Source organism: Rhinatrema bivittatum, chromosome 5 (genome assembly GCF_901001135.1).
Source record: "Rhinatrema bivittatum chromosome 5, aRhiBiv1.1, whole genome shotgun sequence".
NCBI lineage: Eukaryota > Metazoa > Chordata > Amphibia > Gymnophiona > Rhinatrematidae > Rhinatrema > Rhinatrema bivittatum.
The window spans coordinates 95,540,349-95,563,130 of record NC_042619.1 but is presented as its reverse complement, the minus strand read 5'-3'; the positions used below and the strand labels follow the sequence as shown (position 1 = coordinate 95,563,130).

Below are 22,782 nucleotides of genomic sequence, written 5' to 3'. Positions count from 1 at the left end.
TCCCCCCCCCCCTCCTGTTCATTGTATTTTCCTCTCTTTAGTTATGATGTAAACCGATATGATGTCCCCACGAATATTGGTATAAAAAAGTTCTCAAATAAATAAATAAAGAAGCCGGCTTGCGCCAAAAGGCACGGCCATTTTATAACACTTTTGTTTCCAAAAAATGCAACAAATGAGGCCATTTTTTGGTTCTTTTCAAATGGAACGAACTGAAAATACAAAAATGCCCAAACATTTTTGGATATTTTTGTATTCATGGTATTACTGAAAAAAAACAAAAAACGGGCCTCCTGGGCCAAAAATCTGGCCCAGGGCTAGGTCGACCCAGAGCCGGCTCAGCGCTGAGACCTCAGTGCCAGGGCCTGTCCCAAAGCTTCCCCAGTACTGGGGCTTGCCCAAGGACCTACATAGTGCTGGGGCCTGCCGTGAGCTGGCCTGGCAACGAAGCTCGCTTTCTCTCCTCCCTCCTCCCTTTAAAATAACTAGGGCTGGAGAACTCCCATCTGGGTATCCCAAGTTTTAAATATAACGCTGGCATCTGGAGGACAGTGCCAAGGTGACATTATTTCATCCACTTCGTCTGGTATAGCTGGCGACATTTTTCTGTACAGCCTTGGGGGCTGATGCAATAAAGGGTGCTCAGCCTAGCGCACAGCTTGACGCATGTTTGGATGCGCGTTTTGGACTTGCTAGAATAATTCCTGACATAGTAATGGGATTAGCGCATCCAAAATGCACATCCAAACAAGCACGAAGCTAACAGACTCATCACATGTAATAGCCATGTAGATGAGGCTATTAGCTATTACCCCCCATGCAAAAAAATCACTCTGCGCCCAATGCATACTTTTTAACACTGAAAATTTAATGCCAGTTCCGGAGCTGGCATCAAGTTTTGCTGCGCATCAAGGGCTCAACAAAACGGGAAAATTTCTGCTTTCTCTTTTGATTTGTCTGCAACTGCTATCACCAGCGTTTGCAGGTTTGGTTTTACTGTTTTGCTTCTAATCCCTTGCCTCACCTAGCTGATACACCTTTTTTTTTTTTTTTTGATTGGGTCGTGCACTTATGCGCTTGTAAGTGAAGTGTTTATGACACAACGCAGAGGGAGTGAGCTAGCTGACATCAGGGCACTCGGCTCGCAATCTTCACTGGACGTGGCAGGATAAAACGGATGCTCGTAACGAGCATCCATTTTCCTAACCCGCTCACAGCCATGTGTCCTGGGCTCCCGATGCTTTGGAGCACTAGGGATGCACAGTTTCCCTTAGAATGTCCTTTGTGGCGCATCAGCATGTTAGATTACTGCGTCGGGCGCCCAGAAGAGGTGTTTGTGCATGCGTTAGGGAAACGCACGCTCGATATAAGCACCTATTTTACCATGTGTCAGAACTGTATCGGCCCCTTGGCGATTTTAAAGAGAGGGAAGGAGAGAAAGTGAGCCCTGGCCCAGTTAGGCCTCAGTGCCAAGCTAGCTCGGAGCAGGCCCCTGCCAGATTTTTGGCCTGTGGAGGCCTTGGCAGGGTCCCCAGAGGCTCAAGAATTGTTTTTTATTCTTTTTTTTTTTTTTTGGGGGGGGGGGGCAGGGGGGTTCTTTGTTTAAGGGGGTTTTTTTTGTTTGTTTGACAAATGAACCAAACCAAAAAAAATAGTGGGGAAGTGGTTTCCCTGGTTCTCAGCCCATTGCTCTACCAGGCCACTCCCTTTCCCTGTTGGGAAGAATGGTAATGATGTTCTAGGGTCTGGTTTAATATTTTCAGTGTTGCCATTTCATCAGTAGGATTACTGCTGTTTGAATTCTGGGAATTAGTACTGCTTTGAGGTGGCAGGTTTTGCTATATAGCTTCCATGTGACTTTTCTTTTTGCAGGATTTTGTGCAATTCCACAGCATGTCTAGTAATGGAGGGAGTCTGTGTCAATGTTAGTGAGGTGAAAATCTGTTTTTCTATAGTGAGTAGTAAGGGGAAACAACCTTGTTCAGCCCAACCAGCCAGGCTAGCCAATCATTTCAGAGACTACCTTCAGCCAATTCGTAAGGACTTCTTTCCATTTATAAAATGTATGTATTTCCTGATTTTGCATTTTTGCAGTCTACTCCCCAAAATCACAGATGATACATTTATCAGACATGGACATGATTTCTGAAGCATATGGGGGTCATTTTCAAAGGAGTTACGCATGTAAATGTGACATACTATTGTAGCAATTTTCAAAAGCTATTTACTCGAGTAAAGTGCACTTACTTGAGTAAATCCTATGGACAATTCAATGGCATATATTGTAGCAATTTTGAAAAGCCCACTTACTTGAGTAAAGTGTATTTACTCGAGCAAAAACCAGTTTTGCTCGAGTAAATGCTTTTTAAAATCTACCCCTATTTGTATTACATATCAATATATAAAACAAAGTTTAGTATTGAAAAGTATGGGGTTTTTTTAAACTCATGGACTTTGCACCTGTTCTCACAAGGAATGTATGAGCATGCTGTTCCTATGAACTGTGTGTACATTTAGGTGCTTTTAGGCTAACAATTTTCCAAACATATTTTTACCCAATTAACTTGGTATTTGCCCATGTAAATGGCTAATAAAAATTATCCCATGTCCCACTAAGTGTTTTTACAGGATTGTTCTAGGAGAGGTGGTGGTGGCAGAGGGTACAAGGCTGAAGGTTTGGTTTAGGTGTCTAATATTCTTGTACTGGTTCTGTTCATAGCAATAAATCTATGGAGAAGGGGATTGGCCTAGAGATGCACTAAGATCCAGATTGTCTATGACCGACTCTCTCCCTGATCAGTGCAGCTACTTCTCTTGCAGGCCAGGCAGAACTAACCTTACCAACTCAGATTTCTCTCTCTTCCTTGGAACTCAGGGCACCCAGATCAGATCTCTCTCTCTTCCCGGATCTTCAGCGTATCTAATTGAAATCTCTCTCTCTCCTCTTGGTCAGCCCATGGTCAAGGTATTTACTTCAATTTTTATTCATTTTACTGAATTTGTGTGACACTTTTGGCCAAACTTATTTTTCAACAGACCTAAAGTTCTGTGTTTTAAATTGACATTTAAACCATGTTTCTACTATATCAATAGCAAGTGTCCAAACATAAACCAGAATCCAAACATAAACCAGAGTTTGCTGTAACCAAGTAATATATCTGAAATTCTATATGGCCAACTTCAAGATGGTAGAGTATTTCTACCAAGAATGTGAGTGAATATATTCATCAGTATAACACAAGTTTAAAGTCATTATAACATGGATTTATTGTCAATTAAAAAAAAACAAAACTGTTGCGGTTTAATCAGAGTATTAGACACCATCCTTAAGAACTGCAAACTGGCCTGGTTTCCAGGAAATCCACAGGATATATGCATGAGATATGCATTCAGTGGCTCCAATTTACAATTAATTTAGTTAATTTGTTCATTTTTAAAACTAGACTAGCATGCACCCTGAAGAGCCAGAGTTTGATAATCCAAATCTGAATAACACAGAGGATAGTACTGATGTTTGCTGCAAGAGGAAACACTAGAAAAGGAAAATCACGCACTCCTAAAGGTTACATTGATAGAGAAAAAGGTACCGTGATATGTATATATATATATATATACAGTCAAACAAAAAAGACAGAAAAAAATATTATACAGTCCCCACTCAATCCCCACCCAAACCAGAATATATTATTACTAATGAGGGAACATAAAAAAAAACCTTAATAAAGTATTTTTATTCCATCAAACTTTAAAACAGTATTTGTCCATTAAAATATTCATACAAAAATTATACAAAAACTAAAGTACAGAATCATTCATAACAATTCAACGACTGACAGTCTTTCTACTTGTATCAAAATAGAAAAATGTACTCCAGTTCTTATTCAGCGTCAAAAGGAATTTCCGTATACAACCATATTACTATTAAGTTTGAAAATGCAACTCGAGTGTGTGTGTATATGTATATATACACTTACTCGTGTGTGTATATATACATATATACACACACACGAGTGTGTGTGTATATGTATATATATACACACACACTCGAGTTGTGCATTTGGGAAAAACAAAATAGGAAATAACAATAAAATTTCCTATTTTGTTTCATTTCATTCTCAAAACAAAAGAATTGAAAATCTGATGAAATGTTGTTGGTTTTCACACTTTGTTTTGAAGATTGCAAAAAAAAATTAATCTGTCAAGCCTAGGGCCCTAGGCCTCTGCCTACTTCCGAGCAGAAAGCTGGTGCTCCAGCCTAGGCTCAAGCTCACCTAGGCATAGGCTGTGGCCTGATGCAGAGGCCGCAGCCTACGCCAATGCTATGCCAGGGTTGCTGGCATAGCAAAGGCCCAGTCCCCAAAACTTTTGCCTTCTTATCTTTTCAGTCAGGGATACCTCATAGTGGCCCAAGTACAATTCCAACATTGGGCCCAGACTGGGTCCCAATGCATGGGCTTTGGCCTAGGCCAAAGGGGACTGCACCCATTTGGTTTGGATGGCTCAAATCAAACTCAGAATCAACTCCCTTAGATGAAATTTCCCATTTGTAGAATCAGAATGCACATCCCTACCTGTCAGCCATTCAAGATCTGAGTCACTGTATTCACTTAGTAAATATACGTAATAACAGTAACATCATTACACTTTCATGATGCTTTTATCCAAAGCACTTTATAGATGTAATATACAATTGGTGATAGTAAATTGCAAAGAAAATTCGCAGTCATGGTAAAATATAATCATTTTTCTTTTGCATTTTAAGTTGTGCACTTTTAGCTCATGATTAATAATGCATTAAAAACGTTTTATAATGGGGGTTTCAAATGGTTCATCGATAATGACTTTTTCGAGGTGCTGACCATTTTCAGTCCTTGTAAAGTATGAATCTGGCAGGACAAAGCTTAACTTTGACCACCTTTCACTGTACCTGAAGCATCTGGATGATAAAGACTGTTTGCTGTTGTCACTTGTCCTTGTGGATGTAGACAGCTAGCTGAGGATCGCTGACTTGCGATTAGAATTCTGCTTTTTGTCGATGGCAATCTGGAGACAGCACCCAATCCCAGATGAGGTTTAAGGATCATGGTCGATCTATAAAAGCTTGAAGGAACCTCATAATGGGCATATGGCGGAGAACAGAATTCTTCTTTTCCAGGTCTTTCACCAACCTATTTAGAAGCAATTCAATGAAGAAGAAGCATATTAATAACACATCATATATCTACTTCAATAGCCTGCTGAGCTCATGTGTTTCATACTTAACCATAGTTATTCACTGAACCAAATTAGCAGTCTCAAAGAGCCACATTCAAATATTGTCTTCTTCATAATCTTAACATTAATGCATTACTTTTAGTTTTGTGGTCTGGAAGAGATACACTGAAAGCGCTGAAGAGCCACAGATTAAATAATAGCCTATGACAAATAATAGACTTTAATACTGATGGCAGGAATTTAATTCAAGCAAATATACAAAATTGGATGGCTTAGTTCATTTTGTAATGCCTTCTATGCAACAAATAACACACGTAATCTGAGAAAATATAACAGATAACTGACATGCTGTGCACCAACCAAGTTCAGAAAAAGTCCTGGCCTCAACAAATGATACAGGTAGAATGGTTAGACATCATTTACATCCATTTTCTTATAGGAACAGGGAAGGGAAACGATAATTTTTATTTTTACTTTTTGTTCTATGCGTTTTACCAAATTACCTTTTCTTCTCCTCCATGTGCCATCCCCCTCCCCTCTCCTTTTCATCCACCCCCATAGAATGCAGTTCTGTGGTCTTTTGAAAAGAGAGATTTTTATTGTATATAATTGGCCATAGCAAAATGCTTAACACTTCAAAACATCAGATAAAAATCTGAAATACGATATTCAAAACAACAGACCATAACTTAACTGTAACATTTCCCAATTCTAGACACTTCTACACTGGGGGTGACTTCACCCTTGCCTGTAGACACCAACCCATTAGCACAATTTCACATAAATGCCTCATCCATGACAGTTAGTTCTTAGGCATGGGGGTTAATCGTGGAAGCCTAATCCTCTTTATCTTGCTCAGTGATGAGATGGAGCCGTTAATGCTTTGTCTCTGATGTTAACTTCCAGTGCACTGTCCTCATTCCTTAAAAGAGCTGAAGTCATCATCCTACAGGCCCCGTAGAGTGGTGCATCTCGTAGGCTTGACCCAGCCATTGAAGCCAGGCTTGGCTGTAGCTCTGAATACTTTCATAATACGATGTGTGATTCTGGGAAAGAGACTGTGCCTCATTCTTGCCTACACAATCATAAACCTAATACTCGCTGTGTCTCTCAGATGTGGACATCTTCTGCTCCACTTGCTCCAACTATCATGAGCAGCTTCCCTCCCATATGCCTGTATGGGAAGGTGCGTGGGGATGCCACCATGGAGATGCAAGAAGCTGTTGCTGTGGCAGAGGCCCCATTTAATGGGCTGTGCTCTGGTCCCACCTCCAGTCTCCCACTCTCCTCAGCCCAACAGGTCGATTGGTGCTCAACCTCTTCCACAGCCCACCCTCCTGTCTCCAATCCTCCTCACCCCTCGTCTACTTCCCCCTCTTCCCTCCCACCCCCTGGTCTACCCAGAAGCTGAACAAACTCCTGAGTGGCACTGAAGACCCTCCACCCATCTTGTGGCCTCACTGCCCTATTTGGGCATGGCTTGGCACCTTATCTTTGCATTTTAAACATTGGGTAGTCCAGGTTTGTTAATCAAGATTCAGTTAGTCTTTTCACTATTCCCTGATATATAAGATGAAAAGTCTGTAAATGATGAATCAAAGTGCTTTTAAAAATTCATCAAAAACATTACCAGTGGCTGAAAGTTCAAAAACATATCTACTGATTGCAAAAATGGGAGTAAGAGTTGCAAATCACGATTCAGTCATGAAGGCAGGTTGGAAATTTAGGAAAAGGTATAGCAGTTTCTATAAAGATAAGATATACAATCGTTTATTATAATTTTTAATCAATGAAAATCATATCTCCAACAATTTCAAATTTCTTTAATACTAAAAGTAGCCAACTCTCATCCTCAAGAGCCACAAACAGGCCAGGTTTCTGGGATATCCATAAGAAATATGCATAAGATAGATGTGCATACAATGGAGGTAGTGCATGCAGATCTATCTCATGCATATTCATTGTGATATCCTGAATCCACGACTTGTTTGTGGTTCCTTAGTTGGTCATCCCTGTTTTATACCAATGAGAGGGCCAACAGATCATATTGAGCATGATAAGACCACCTGTGCGTATGTAGCATTCAAATCATCAACCTTCATTTTCTGTAACAAGATTCTACAGTTCTCAGTGAAATTGGAAAGCACAATAAAAAGCTACTTATTCATCTTATTACCTGCTCAACACTATTGGTGTTTTGGCAACTGCCTCTCTCAAAAGCACCTTTCATGGTTCAGTCAGTGCCAGTGATCAGAATGCTACATAGATATAGGCGATCTTGCCATGCAAAATATAATGACTACCTTCTTGATGATATAAAAGAATTTTCCTTAATTTGTACTCTGGGGCCCAGTAGTTTCCTTCTGCCTCTTTGGGCTTCCAGGTTAATCGAAACTGGGGCTGGAATCTGGTCTTATAAGCCTTGATTCACAACTACCTGGAGATTTTCTCCTATTTCATATCCCCTCCCAACTCAACCAGCAGTAATCCTACAATCATGGGCCCTACTTCTGGGCACTAGATATCACTATTGTACCATGACTGATGACTGGAGCACTTCCCCCCACCCCCACTGTGCCCAAGAGCTGTGAACACTGCCTCTACATTATCCCCAGCCCCAGCTGACCCAGGAAAGTATGACCCCCTGAATCACAGAAACATGACCACAATGCCTATCTATTCTGCCCATCCACACCAACTGCTCAGCTCTACAATCCTTGCCACTCCTTCAGAGATCCCCTCTGTAGCCACATGCTTTCTTGAATTCAGATCCTATTCTGTTCTCTACCACCTTTACTGGAAGGCTGTTACATGTATCCACCAACCTTTTGGTAAAGAAATACTTCCTTAGATTACACCTGAGTCTACTTTCCTTTCACCCTATTCCCATAACCCCTCGTTCCAAAGTCTGCTTTCCACACAGCAGTGCACATCACTACCTCTGAGTCACCAGGCTGGCCCAGATTTCTCTTAAATTTGGTACTGGTAGGTATATGGGGATTTTTTTCCTATTGATTCTTGATTTTAATTTGCATTCTGGTATATCCCCTTCTTTGAATAGTTTATTATAATTTTTTTTTACATAGTGATGATAACGCTCCAGAAAGACTGCACAAGACTCGTAAAAGAGAAACAAATCTGCGTCAAAAAAGTGAAAATTCTATGGACAAATTAGAGCATATAATTTAAGAATGTATTAGTGAAACCCATGGTTACTAGCTAAAATGGTACTCAAGCAAACCTTATGGAATTATGTTTTATCTGAGCATTCTCCGGTTCACATGGTAGGAGCACTGGATGGCCGGCGCCATCTTTAAAGATGGCGCCGGCCATCCAGTGCTCCTACCATGTGACAGGGCTGGCCAATGGCACGGATACCCTGTCACATGGTAAGGGCAAAGGGCCATCAGCGCCATTTTTATTAACGCAGCCGATGGCCCGAGAGCGGGAGATCGCTCCCCGTGCCCCCACTGGACCACCAGGTAATTTTAAAACCTTTTTTCGGGGTTCGGGAGGGTGGGGGAGGGTTTTTTGATTATCGGATCGGGCGCAGCCGATAATCAAAAATCCAATCGGGCCGGGCGTTAAAAATTTTAAGATTTGGATCGGAACCAGAACCGATCAGATTCCAGTTCAGATTCACATCTCTAATATAATTGTCCATGTGAGAAGCAATCCGTGTCTAGATGTAAACACATAATTCTAGAAATGAAAAAGAATGAAAAAAGAAAAAAAATAAACTATACTCACTAAATGAACGGTATGGTAAATGACACAGCTCAATTCCAACGCAATGTCACATGAAATAATTAAATCAAAATGAAAATAAATTGAAATCTATGAATATTCAATTTAACAATGCAATTGGAAACATTGAAATGGAATCGTAAAATATTTAGTACAAGCCATTAAGCCCATTAAAACGGGCGAGAATTTTGTCCCCTCTCCTCCTACGTCTTTGCTCTGCTCCGCTCCTCCCCCCCCTCAGCACCACGAAGGGCCAGAGCTGGCGGCGGTGGTAGGAGCTACAGCGGTGGCCAAGGGGGATCTCGCGAGGTGTAATGGTCCTGCCATCCCAACTCCCTCCCCCCTTCCCCAGGGGCGGAGGGACAAGCTCAGACCCCTTTCACTCTATCCTTACAGGCCACAACTCCTTTGCTCTCCCATTCCCCTCTATACTCAACCCATTCCACTCTAACCTATAAGTGGAGAGCTGGGGGTGGGGGAAGAGAATCTATCTCTCATACAGCCCCCTACATAGGCTTCCTCTCTCTCTCTCTCTTTTGCACATACACTCTCCCTCTGTCCCTCACACATGCACGCCCAATCCCTCTCACACATATACACAATCCTTCATGAAGTCTACCTCTCTCTGGCACTCACACTCGCCTTCAGCGCACATTATCACACGTCTCTCTCACACAGTTAAAACGGGCGAGATTTTTGTCCCCTCTCCACCTAAGTCTTTGCTCTGCACTCACAAGAGCTTGCAAAGTTCCCACGCCTGTTGTGTCTGGGAGAGTGAGGAAAACACTCCGTCCCCCGTCCCCCTCGCAAAGGGCAGGAGGCAGGCACTGCAACAGATTTGGGACACATTGCCTAGCTTACTTTGCTCTTTCTGGGAGACCTGTGCCTTTAAGAAATCTGATCGGGGGCTTGAGAGGGAGTAGGGAGCAGGGCTCTGGCTTTCACTTTCGTCACGGTGCTTTGCTGGGAGTGGGGGTGGAGCGATGTCCATGTAAACTCTTTCCGTGGTCGCTGAGACCCACGGGCGGCTTGACAGCACTGCCTCCCCCCCCCCCCACGCAGTTGCGGAATATTTACTTGGCTTCTCCTTATCCGTGGGACTCAGAGGGTGGGGGAGGAGGGTGAGCTGTTCTCTGTTCAGCTCTTTGCACTTTGGCTGCTGCAGGCTGCAGCTGCTTGTGATCTCTTCACAGCCGCTTTCTACTGCATTTGCTCTGCTCTGGCCATCCCAACTCCCTCCCCCCCTTCCCTGGCTGTGGACGGACTGGCTCGGCGACTCTTCTACCCTTTCCTCCTCCTGTGTGTAACTGTCCGGCAGTCCCTACTCCCTCCCCCCTTCCCCAGCGGTGGAGGAACGGGCTGAGCCATTTCTCGGAGTGGCGACTCGTCTGCCCTTTCCTCCTCCCCTCTGTGACACCCAGCACGTAGCGCAGAGCTCTATGGTCTGCACATGCGCGGTAGAGCTGCTCTCTACTGCGCATTTGCGGGCCCATTTATATTGTAGATAGCGTGTGTTGCTTTTATGTCCAACAGATGGCACTGTTTTTCCAAAAAGGCATGTTTTTACTTGTCATAGGTGTGACATCTATATAATATAGGTATATAGAAACACGCGCGTATTCGAATGCAACGTTGTGTCAAAATTTCAAAGCAATCAGTGAAGAACTTTCGGAGATTTAAGATTTTGAACAAACGAACATTTACATTTTTATTTATATATATATATCTTCCCAATTCAGTATAATACAGTAATTAGATTTAAAAAGAAGAAAAAGCAGGTACAAAATTTTAGATTCTCGCACTAGAAGCTGCTATAAATAAATATATTGTTAGTATTTGGATACTGGCTCTGTTGATTGATTGATTCATGAATTGCAGAGCTACAGATGATAAGACCTTCAGAAAAAAGTCTAGACAAATATAAAGGGAATCTTAAAGCTGTATGCAAATAGACAGCATTTCTCGACTTTCTGAATGAGTAAAAGAAAGAAACAAAAACAGACATATATTGGATATTTCATAGTAAATTTTAACCCTGGACTAAGACGTAAATGGGTAAGGGTCTGCATCACATATGTTAGACATATTGAGGCTAATATTCAATAACGCCTCCAAAACTAATCTATCCAGATAACGTTAGCCATATAAGTTAACCCGGATACTCAATGGGATAAACATTCTGTTGAATATCTCCAAATAAAATTAAATAGGTAAACTTACTCAAATAACTTTGAAACCTAATTGGCTAGGTTGCAAAGTTAGCTGGGTAGGTTTACCCAGACAACTTTAACAACCCAGCATTGCTGTCATATTCAAAGAATATCGCAGGTTAAACCCAAATGGGCCTCACGACCAGATTCTCTGTCCCCACCAGTGCCAAAGGAGTAGAGGTGTAGCCCAGTGGTTAGAGCAGCAGGCTAAGATGCAGGAAACCAACATTCAAATCCCACTGTTGCTCCTTGGGTGAGTCACTGTTGCCTCATTTACAAAATAAGATTATAAATTCTGTGGGAATAGGGAAATACCTATAGCATCAGAATGTAATTCACTTTAAAGTACCAAAAAGCAGAGTATAACATAAATTAAAGATCTCCAAATCCCCCAAAATAAGAATGAAAGCTGCAGGCCTCTAGGCCCCACAAGTCTTCTGCCCCCTTCCATTTCCCCCAGGTTAAAAAATGTGGTAAGGGTCACAGCATCAGAAGGTTCCACCCTCACTAACAGGTCTATCCAGTACCGAGCGGTAGGAAGAGCTGCGTTAGTGCCCAAGGCACCCGCGGTTGCCGCACGCACAGTGCAGCTCACCTACCGCTCGATCCTGAACAATAATTTTATGCAAATGAAAACCGCGTCTAAGAAGGGTCTGTGAAGCCTTAGGCCCGCGCAACCCATTTTACTGGATAGAGCGCCTAGACAGTATCCTGGGTGCGCGGGCCTAACGCTTCACGCCACGCTGGTATCTGTCATTTCAAATGTCATTTGAAATGACAGATACCTCTCCCCTCCTCCCGAAGCAAAAAAAAAAAAAAAGCGAAAAAAACGTAAAAACAAAAAGTAAGTCGCTTCGCCGCTTCACTGTCAGTGTCTCTTCTTCCCTCCTCCCGGAGCAAGGCTGCTTTTCGCGCCCTGCTCCAGGAGGAGGGGAGAAGAGACACTGACAGCGGCGAAGCAACTTACTTTTTGCAACCCCGATCGGAGCTCTCCTGCCTCCCGCTGGCGACTTACTTTTTTTGCAGCCGTCCGGCCATCTGGAAGAAGGTATCGTGGCTCCCCTGCCTCCTCCTGCTTCCCGGGGAAGATGGATGCCAGCACGGGGGAAAGCGGCCCCTGTGCATGCAATTGGCTGCTCAAGACGTGATGTCACGACGTTTGGCGTCACGGCATGTGACGTCACGTCTTGAGCAGCCAATTGCATGCACAGGGGCCGCTTTCCCTCGTGCTGGCATCCATCTTCCCCGGGAGGCAGGGGAGCCGCGATACCTTCTTCCAGATGGCCGGACGGCTGCAAAAAAAGTAAGTCGCCAGCGGGAGGCAGGAGAGCTCCGATCGGGGTTGCAAAAAGTAAGTTGCTTCGTCGCTGTGTCTCTTCTGCTTGGTGTTCATTGTGAAAAGGCCTTGAGCAGGACAACATAAAACAGACACAAAGGGATAAATATTCAGCAACTGAGAGGCTAGTTAAGTTAGCCGGAGTTAGCCGGATAAGTTAGAGTTAGCTGGATATGTGGTATCCAGCTAACTTTAGACCTGCACTATGGCACGTCTAGAGATAGCTGGATATGTTAACCAGCTAACGCCGCTCCTTCCTGGAATGCCTATGTCCCACCCCAGGAAGGCCCTTGACTTACAGGTAGATTTTATAAGCATTGCTCGCACAAAAACGACCACATATGTGGGCTGCGCATGAGCAACGTGAATTTTAATAATCTGCGAAACACACATGTACATACCCATGCGTGCATCATGAATAAGGGGGTGGGAAAAAGTCAGAGCATGGGCTGGGCATGGGCATCTCAGGGCGGGGCTAAGATTTATGCACATAACTCCGAATTCTAGAAAAGCTGACCATGCCGTGCCCCCTGAATGGAATGAATTAACCTAATTCATTGCATTTTGCACTTACATTTTAAACAAATGCACATCCCTAGTGGTAAATGATTGACACCACAGCAAGTTTATTTATTTTATTTTAGATTTTTATATTCTGCTTTGCAGCACTTCAAAGCTGATTACATTCAGGCATTACAGAAAATACATTATGCATGCACTGCAGGGGCGGATTGCCCTATCGGGGGATCGGGCATCCCCCGGTGGGCCGGTCGCTCTAGTCACGTGGTCTGCCGAGCGTGGCTGTGACAGAGCCACGCTCGGCAGACCACGTGGTATCTCCTGGGCCGGCCTGGGCGGCGAATCCCTGGGCCGGTCGTCATCGAGAATCCGCCCCTGATGCACTGTATTACATCTCTCTTTCAAAATTAGGAAACCTCTCCCTTCCAGCCCAGATGAGACTTTTTGATAGCACAAGAGAACAAATATGACATTATTTCTCTCTTGTTCATGCCTAGGTCTGCCTTCTGACCCAAGTCAACTCAGACAGTATGGTCCAATTCTGGTTTTACTGCATTGCATCTGTGGACTATGCAGTTCCAATTTATCTGGGAAAAGCATGCATGTCCACAAATGCAATGTGACAAAAACCAGAACTGGTTCAGGCTGTCACCACAGGCCTGGTTCAGGTGGCAACCCTACTCATGCCAGTGCCCAAGGGTAACAGCTGTGCTGCATGAATCTAGCAAGTAAGTGCAATTCAATTCAGAATCAAATATGGGTTTTATTTTGAATGCATCTTCAGGAAATGTGCAAGCTTCACAAACATTATCAAAAATTTGTGGAGAAAAAGTAAATGCATATTTTAGAGAGAATGTCACTACATGGGCTACTGAGAAATTGTAAAAGGTTTGCATAGTGATGGCAGATATTTGTCCATTTTGTGTAAAAATTATGAAAAAATACCTACCTTATAGTAAACATGCAGTTCTGATATGTTTTCTTCTGTATTTGTTCATAGTATGAACAAAAATATTTGTATTCTGAAAAGAAATCTGGAGATACTTGTCCTAGGGAAATGTACTTCTATGAATGCATTTTTGCACACCTTCAGCTCTAGTAGAACAAAGGTGGCTGTATTAAGTCTTAAAAATTACAAAAATGAAACTCAGAAGACAGCTTTTATCAGAGAGCAGCTGCATAGGGAAGGCATTAAAACTGCCTGAAGTGTAGTGTTGCATACAGAATTAGGTTTCTGATTCACAATATTGCATATTACACAGAAATGACAGCAGAAAAGAACCAAATGGTCTATCCAGTCTGCCCAGCAAGCTTGTGGTAGTATCTGCCGCATCGTGTAGGTTACACCCCCCATGCTTATCAGTTTCCCAAACCATAAAAGTCAGTGCCCTCATTGGTTACTGTCTGAATCCAATTCCCTGTTATCCCTTTCCACTGAAGCAGAGAGCAATGATGGAGTTATCTTAACTGTATGTAGACTTATTGCTTAAGCGTAGTAACCGACACCAAAGCAAGCTTTTTTATTTATTTTATTTTTTTATATTCTGCTTTTTGGCTCTTCAAAGTGGATTATATTCAGGTACAGTAGGTATTTCCCTATCCCGAGTGGGCTTACAATCTAATTTTCTACCTGAGGCAATGGAGGGTAAAGTGACTTGCCCAAGGTCATAAGGATCAACAGTGGGATTTGAATGCTGGTTTTCCTTGTTTGCAGCCCAATGCTTTAACCACTAGGCTACTCCTCCTCGGGACCTTGGGCAAGTCACTTTACCTTCCATTGCCTCAGGTACAGGCTAAGGCCTAGATTAATCATTTTGCAATAAATATAGCAAGAATAGCGCCCGCGATAAAAAAAAGGGGCACGGCTAATTTTCTTGGTATTACTTTGTATAACTATTTTACCGCAACATGCATTAAATATATCGCACTCGCGATATTTTCACATTGCAAGCTGAGAAGTGCCCGGATAGGATTTTATCACATTTTGGGCTGCTGCTGGTTCTCTTTCTCTCTCCCTTGCCCTTCCCCCTCTCCCCCTCCCTCAATGGAGATTTGCGATAAAGTCAATTTCGGCCATAACGCACAGCTATAACGCCAAGAAAAAGGGTGTAGTTATTTCTGGTGTTAAATCCAGTGATAGCGTGTGTTACATTATCGCATTCAACGTTAAACAGTCTTATTTCTATTTACTCTGCCCAAACCTCTCCCACTTGAATACATTTTTCAAATTTGCATACGCATTTCCCGATGTGTTTTTTATCGCATGCGTTATGGCATTATTGTGGGCGTTAGGGCCCTAACGTCCGTGATAAAGCCCTAATGCGATTTGATGAATTACCCCCTTAGATTGTAAGCCCTCTGGAGATAGGGAAATACCTACAGTACCTGAATGTAATCCACTTTGAAGCGCCGAAAAGCAGAATATAAACATCTAAAATAAATAAAGAATATAAAACCCCCAAATATTATACATTGTCACTACAACTTGCTGCAGCAGCTAGTGCTTTTGACTGTCATACAGTTTTTGTAAATATATTATGTAATATAGTTGCTATCTCAACAAAGATTTAAGTTTGCTGTATCCTTCCTGCTATTACTCTCACTTGGTCCCTTAGACCGTTCCGCATTCTCACCCCGTTCCTTACGATTCCCTGTTAATTGTAACTTTATCCTTCCTTTCTCCCTACTAGTTTTTTGGCTCCCCGATGTGTGTGTGAACCGATGTGATATTCATTTGAATGTCGGTATATAAAAGTTATAAATAAATAAAAGGACTTTACTCTGAGGAGGGGAATGTTACTAGTTGTGCGCCTCACAGGGTAGTCCTGGGACCTGTTCTTTTCAATATTTTCGTGATTGACATAGCAGAAAGACTGTCAGGAAAAAAGTTTTGTCTTTTTGCAGATGATACCAAAAGGCATTCAGCAAAGTATGGAAAACATGAGGAGGGATCTAGCAAAACTTTAGGAATGGTCTAGAGACTGGCAGCTAAAATTTAATGCTAAAAAATGCAAGGTAATGCATTTGTGCTGCAAAAACCCAAGGGAGAGGTACAGTATTGGAGGTGAAATTCTTCTATGTATTTATTCATTTGAATTATATTCCACTAAAAAGTGGAAGAGGGGCATAAAAGAGGAGCAGGATCAGGGGGTGATTGAATCTGATGATCTTAGGATGGCCAAATAGGTGGATAAAGCAACAAAAAAAATCCAGAAATATGCTTTTCTGCATAGGGAAAGGAATAGTCAGCAGGAAAATGGAGGTGATATTGTCCTCCTATAGGTCCCTGGTGAGACCTCACTTGGAATACTGTGTACAATTCTGGAGACCGCACCTTCAAAAGGATATAAACCTGTTGGAGTTGGTCCAGAGGGTGGCTACTAAAATGTTCAGTGGTCTTCATTTGGGATGTGCATTGGTTTAAAACGAAAGTGCAAAACACAGTGACTAAGGCCAATTTGTTTAATTTGGGGGATGGGGGGGACGGGGTGGGCAAATGAAACAAACCTTATTCATTCCATTCATTTTAAACCAATGCATCAGGCCTAGGTCGAAGGTGGGAGGGGGTAGACTCAGGAAATATTTCTTTACAGATGTCAGGGTCAGTGAACACAACACAGGGGCTATGCTTTCATCTGAAGTTAATGAATGAAAAGATGTAAAAATTAGAACATAATGGTTTCCTGTCTTACAGATTTCTTTCTTTCTTTCTTTATTACAAAATTACCAGGAGAACAACCCAGAAACAATAAAAACGTGGCTTCCCTTACTGGGCAGCAAAAAAGAGATCCAGATAATTCAATGTACTCCAGTACAGCCCTGCTCTGATCCAGTTTTAGATGCTAGAAAGACTTTAAGCCAGCAGTGCACTTTCTGCTGGCTAGGACATAAAACAGCTGGGAGAACAGGGTGGGTCTACCCGCAACCAAAGACTGCCTGGCTGGGTGCAGTCCAGCCCATAATGCTTGGGAAGCTAGCAACACTAGCGCTTTCCCCAGGTCTCCACGGGTTGGATCTCTCTCTTAGCAGCACTCCAGCCTAACCCACCTTACAAGAGAAAGGGTGGTGGATGCATGGAACTGCCTCCCAGTGGAGGCAAAAATGGAATCTGAATTCAAGAGAGCATGGGATCTCTGAGGGAGTGATGGGAATTGTAAGAGCTAGATAAATTAGACAGATGGGCAGACTAGATGGGCCACACGGTCTTTTTCTGCCTCTCTGTTTCTATTCTCATCTTGAAGGGTCCAGGTGGCTGGAGGCTTGAAGATCTTTGGGTTTTGGGGGGGGCAGAAGATCGGCCTGGGATGCCCATTTGGGAGTTGGAGGCTTTTTTTTTTCAGCTAACTACCACTTAGCTGGAAATATTTTTTGAATATCGCTGGTTAAGTTAAAGTTATATGGGAACATGTTCCCGGATAACTTTAAACCTCCTCCCACTCACATCTGGAAATAGTCAAATAACTTATTTGGCTAAGTCCAAATATCAGAGTTAGCTGAATAAGTTATTTGGCTATCTCAGCTCTGCCCCAGAACGCTTCTGAAATGCCCCTACATTATCTGTCTAAATATTAGACTGATAATGACATTCAAAAGTAACTCTAAAATTATCTGGATAAATGCCTTTGAATATTGACCTCATTATATTTGTGTATCACTTTGCTGTTTCCTGTATCTGATATGATATAAAACCCAACAGAGAGAATTAAAATAATTTAAAAAAAAATGCTATCTGCTGATTAATTTACTTTGATGCAGTTGACAGAGGAGTAAATTAAAATGCCAAACCAATATTCGTGTAGCAGTGACATGTTTATAGAAATAAAGTTCAACAATAATAGCTCTAAGTGTTTTTCCCATAACAATTAAAGGCACCATAAATCTAATTTGGCTCAACACTAATACTGCAAAATGCACTTTATAAAATGCTCTCCAAACTACCTTTAAAGAAGAATGAGCTTTGAATCTTGCAAGCCTTTGATGTCTGAAACTGAATTTTCTTTCTTTGAATACAGTGGTACCCATCTCTCCTATCAAATTGCTGCCCCCGATATGGGACCACAGCATCTAACTTCTTTGTAAGCCTTAATTTTTTAAGTGTTTTCTAGTCATTCAGATTTTCCCTTCCTCGTTTTCATAACTGTAGAAGACATGCAGAGAACCTCCTTTCCACCCATTCTTAATCATGGTGTGCCCTACTTAGGCTTAATTGATACAGTTGTTAAATATGGCACCCAATTAGAACTAATCTGTGCTAGAGAAATAAATATATAAACAAATCATGAAGGGAACAAAATTGATTTCTGGATATAAGACAGTTTCCTGGCAACATACACTCTCATTTTTCTTCTTCCTAATCCCTCCAGAATTCTTTCTTAATCAATAATTCAGCTCTCCAATATGAACTCTTCATGGTAAATAATGAGAATATTGCTTTTGCTCAATGAAGAACCCTGTAACACAATTTATTTTTACTGTCTGTCTTGTTGCCATGATCACTTCTGGTTAAGCATAGAAAGCTCCTAACCAAGAGTAGGTCAATGCTGTACCAAAATAACTCTTGTCTTAATAAGCTTGGTTAGTCTAGACAAGTTTTCAAACTACCCCTTTTCATGTTTATAGAGTTTTCTGCAGGGTCAGAGACAGATGTGCACACAATTCAAGGTAGAACTTGAACCAGATGAATCCCAGCCTAATTTAAGTTTATTAGATTTTTTTCTGGTTCATTGTGAAAATTCAGAAAATTTGCTGCAGCAGGTGTTTTCCACAGATTCAACAAATTCCTGTGGCATTGAAACACCCTGAGTTAAAAATGTCAACATTTGGCCCACTCTGAAAAATGTTTGCACTATTCTGTGAGAATGAGCGGTCATCAATCCAGTGATGTCCTGCACATATAGACCAGTAGATAGCTCACTGCATCTAATGGGTCCATCTGACAGAAAGTATAAATATACTACATTATAGGTTCTGTCTTCCTGAAGATACCACTCAGAATGAGCTGGTGGTGGATGTCACTCCGACTGACAAGAGTCAAAGCCACTCTGAGTAACAGAAGCAGTAGCAGGACTGGCACGATGAAGAGGTGTTGACACCCTGCCACTTGGCAGTAGTAGTAGTAGTAGAAAAGTATAAAAAGGTGGCACACTAAAAGATCAATAATAAACACTTCTGTAAAAGAATATCAATCACATAAAATAGAAAAACAATCCATAAAATTAAAAAGGAGCATACAAATAACGTTCAAACATTAGGAATTAAAATGCAAAAAAAATCAAGTAAAAAATCCCAACATGATCATGTTTTGGTAATAACTGCATCAGGGCATTTGAAAATACAAAATAGGATACAGAAATGAAAAGATGTGAGACACCTCGAAAAGCAAAATAAAAAGAACTCATATACCCATGTGACAGAGAAGAACGCATGCACAACACATACACAATGTAAAAGAACCATAACAGATTCGCTCATAGGCTCTGTCTTGTTCGTCTAATGCTTGACAAACCACATACACACTTGCTGCAGATTTCTGAGAGGAATCTACAGACAACTGCTGTCAAACTTTAAATGCTGGTGGATCTTGTCTAAAGATTTGTAGGACCTGAAAATCTGAAAGTTTACTAAAATGGTTCAAATTCAACAGATTTGTTGAATATTTCAAAAGTTTCAAAAAATGAAACACATTTTTATCCAATTATTCCTTTGTTTTTTAAGACTTGCACATCTCTGGACAGAAAATCAGCTTGGAAGTTCTTCATCTAATTTTCCAGTTCATCTATTTTAGATAGAAATAGAGGTCAACAAATTAATTGCAGGTGATAACCTTTATCCCAAACTAATAACTTTGGCCTGACAAGATGATTAATAATAGTAGTAGTAGTAAATTAATTTAACATTTATATAGTGCTACACGGTAAATGCAGCACTATACAGGTAGATTTAGGTTTTTGGGGAGATTTGGATTTTAGATTTTCCAGTTACTAACCTTTTACCTATCTGAGCTCTAAGTGAGTTACAATTCAGCTACTGTAATTATTAAGAGATGCTTAAGAGACAATCGCCTGCTCCAGGGAACTTACAATCTAGTCAAGACATATCAGACAAATAAGTATTTTGTGGCCAAGCAGGGAAAGGTGGGGAAGACCAAGGGTTTAATATTTAAGTCACAAAGGTAGATTAACAGGAGGAGTTTAATGGAGGACAGGGGCTACTTTATGTAATTACAAAAAACTGCAATTATCAGACCTCTGCCTCACTAACAATATAAGAGAATTAGGAAATGGGGTGGGTGGATGAGGGGCAGAAGGTGTGGTTCTATATAAACCTATTAATTTGCACAACACAGGCAAACTCTCAGCACATAACATACCGGCCAAGCCACCAATAAACAGACACTTAAAGAAATGGTAAAAAATAAAAAAAATGTCACCATTAAAACAATTATCCAGTGAAACCCAAGTTAACCAGTTAAACTAATTTAAACCATAATAATTTAGGTGAAAGCATTCCAAGTCGATGTGAACAAAGGTTTGAACATCTCTAGCCTTTATTATGACAAATTAAGCTAGAATATTTAATATAAAATTTCATATACCTATTTTTCACTCTCATATGATTGGACCTGCTTTAGAAAATGAGTTTTCATCTCCTCTGCTCCTAGATAGAAACTTAACGGCATATAGACCATATAACCTATCTAGTCTGCCCATCCATGCCAACTGCTCAGCTCTACTGTCCCTACCACTCACTAAGAGATCCCCTGATTTCTTGAATTCACATACTGTCCTTGTCTCCATCATCTCCAAGAGAAGACTGTTTCATGCATCCACCACCCGTTCTGTAAACAAATATATCCTTAAAATATTCCTAAGTCTACTCCCTTTCACTCTCATCCCATGATCCTTTGTTGTAGATAGGGATGTACATGCATCTAAAACAAATGTTCAAAAAGAAACAAATAAAGCCCATTTGTTTCATTTGGGGGCCTTGAATCCAATTGGAGGTCTCCTGAATGAAATAAACCTTATTCGTTCCATTCATTTTAAACTAACGCATCGAGCCTAGGCCCGAAGACAGGGCCTCACCTAGGGCATAGGCCAAGAATTAAACCAGGGGCCATGGCCTAGGCCTGAGTGTGATGCCGGGATCTCGGTGGAGGCCCAGGGTGATGCCAGGGCCTTGGCTGTACCTCTGAAAATTAAAAAAAAAAAAAACAAAACAAAACCATACCTGATTCATTGGGTATCCAAAGAAGGCTGGGTCCTAACACCTGGGCCTCGGCCTAGGCCAGGTCTCAGGCCCAAACCCAATGCCATGGCCTGGCCTGAAGACCAGATCCCTAGGCCGTGGCTTTGGTCTGGGCTCAGGCCCGATATTGCAGCCCGGTCTGGAGACTGAGTCCTGTACCCATGGCCTCAACCCAGACCTAGGTCCAATACCGGGGCCCATCCTTGGCACCTTGTATTCCAATACCTGGGCCTCATCCAAGGGTCAGGCCTAGGCCTTGGATCTCAGGCCTTTGAGCTCCTCTTCTTGGTCTTTTTTCTTCAGCACTTGAAAGCCAGTTGATACTGTCCGTTGGGATCATACCTGGGGGCATTGCCATACATCAAAATGGAGCCATCTTCTGAGAACTGAATGTGCTGGAGTTTATTAACTCTGGCGCGACCCCAGTGAATGGCGTCAATAGGCTTTCAAGCACCGAAGAAAGAAGATCAAGAAGAGGTGTTCTGAGGCCTGGGCCTGACCCTAGGCCAAGGCCCAGGCCTCAGAGCAACTTGGAGCCCAGGCCCAGGCCCAAGGCCACCATACGACTCTGGCCTCGTACCGCATTCTAGGCCTATGCAAGGTCAAGGCCTCACTGCTGGATCCCAACCAAACCAGGTGAGGGCCAAGGGGTATCCTAGCCCTAGCATTTTTCCAGATGGAAGGCCTTGTTTGGCCCTGTTTTTGGTTTTGGTCCGTTTTTGTTTGTTTGTTACTTTTTTTAAATGTTTGATTTGTTTTTTTTTCACATGAATAAAACAAATCAAACATGCCATGAACTGAAATTCGTGGGAAAAAAACTTCCCAAAAACACATTTTTTTTCCCTGCACACCCCTAGTTGTTGAGACTTTTTTCTATTGAACTGGAATCACCTCCTATGCATTAATACCTTGGAGGAATTTAAATGTCTTTGTCATTTAATAGGTGGGCTTTAATGGAGAGCAGGTCCCACTTTATGCGATGGAGAAAAGTTGAAAGAATTCAGGTCTTTGCCCCACTAACTATACAAGATGATTTCTTAATGTTGGATTTTGTTCATGTGTAAATATTTAGGAAGGAGCAAGGGATTGGATATTTTAGTATTATTGTATTTTATGTTTTTATGTATTGAATTTATTGTACACCACTTTGATAGTTCTTGGGAATTAAAAGCGCTATATAAGAATTCCAAATAAATAAATGAACAGAGGCAATCTTGGAGGAAGGAATATTCTAGTGACCTATTTATTTATTTTCTTGCACTTATTTATTGCTTTTTTTTGTCAAACTCGCAGCGATTTATAACATATTTTAAAAATAAAATCAGTTAATAAAAACATACAAGTCCCCAAACAATATTATAACCATTTAATAAATCCAGCTTCCCCTGCCTTTGCATAATAACCTCATTTGACAGGCCTAGCATGCAGCCTGGTCGAAAGCTGTCAGCATTTTCTGCTTCTTGGAAACCTAATCTGGCCAAGATATATTATGCAAAAGCAAGCAGAGAC

At 41.7% G+C, this 22,782-nt stretch overlaps 1 protein-coding gene across 1 annotated transcript in view; it reads right to left on the bottom strand.

Moving 5' to 3' along the window:
* Window positions 1-22,782, bottom strand: part of LOC115092360 (microtubule-associated tumor suppressor candidate 2-like) — a 411,409-nt gene that overhangs the window by 38,404 nt on the left and 350,223 nt on the right. Inside the window, exon 3 of the mRNA XM_029603160.1 lies at window positions 4,928-5,168. Within this exon, the coding sequence (XP_029459020.1) occupies window positions 4,928-5,168 (241 nt within the window). The remainder of the gene's footprint in view (window positions 1-4,927; window positions 5,169-22,782) is intronic.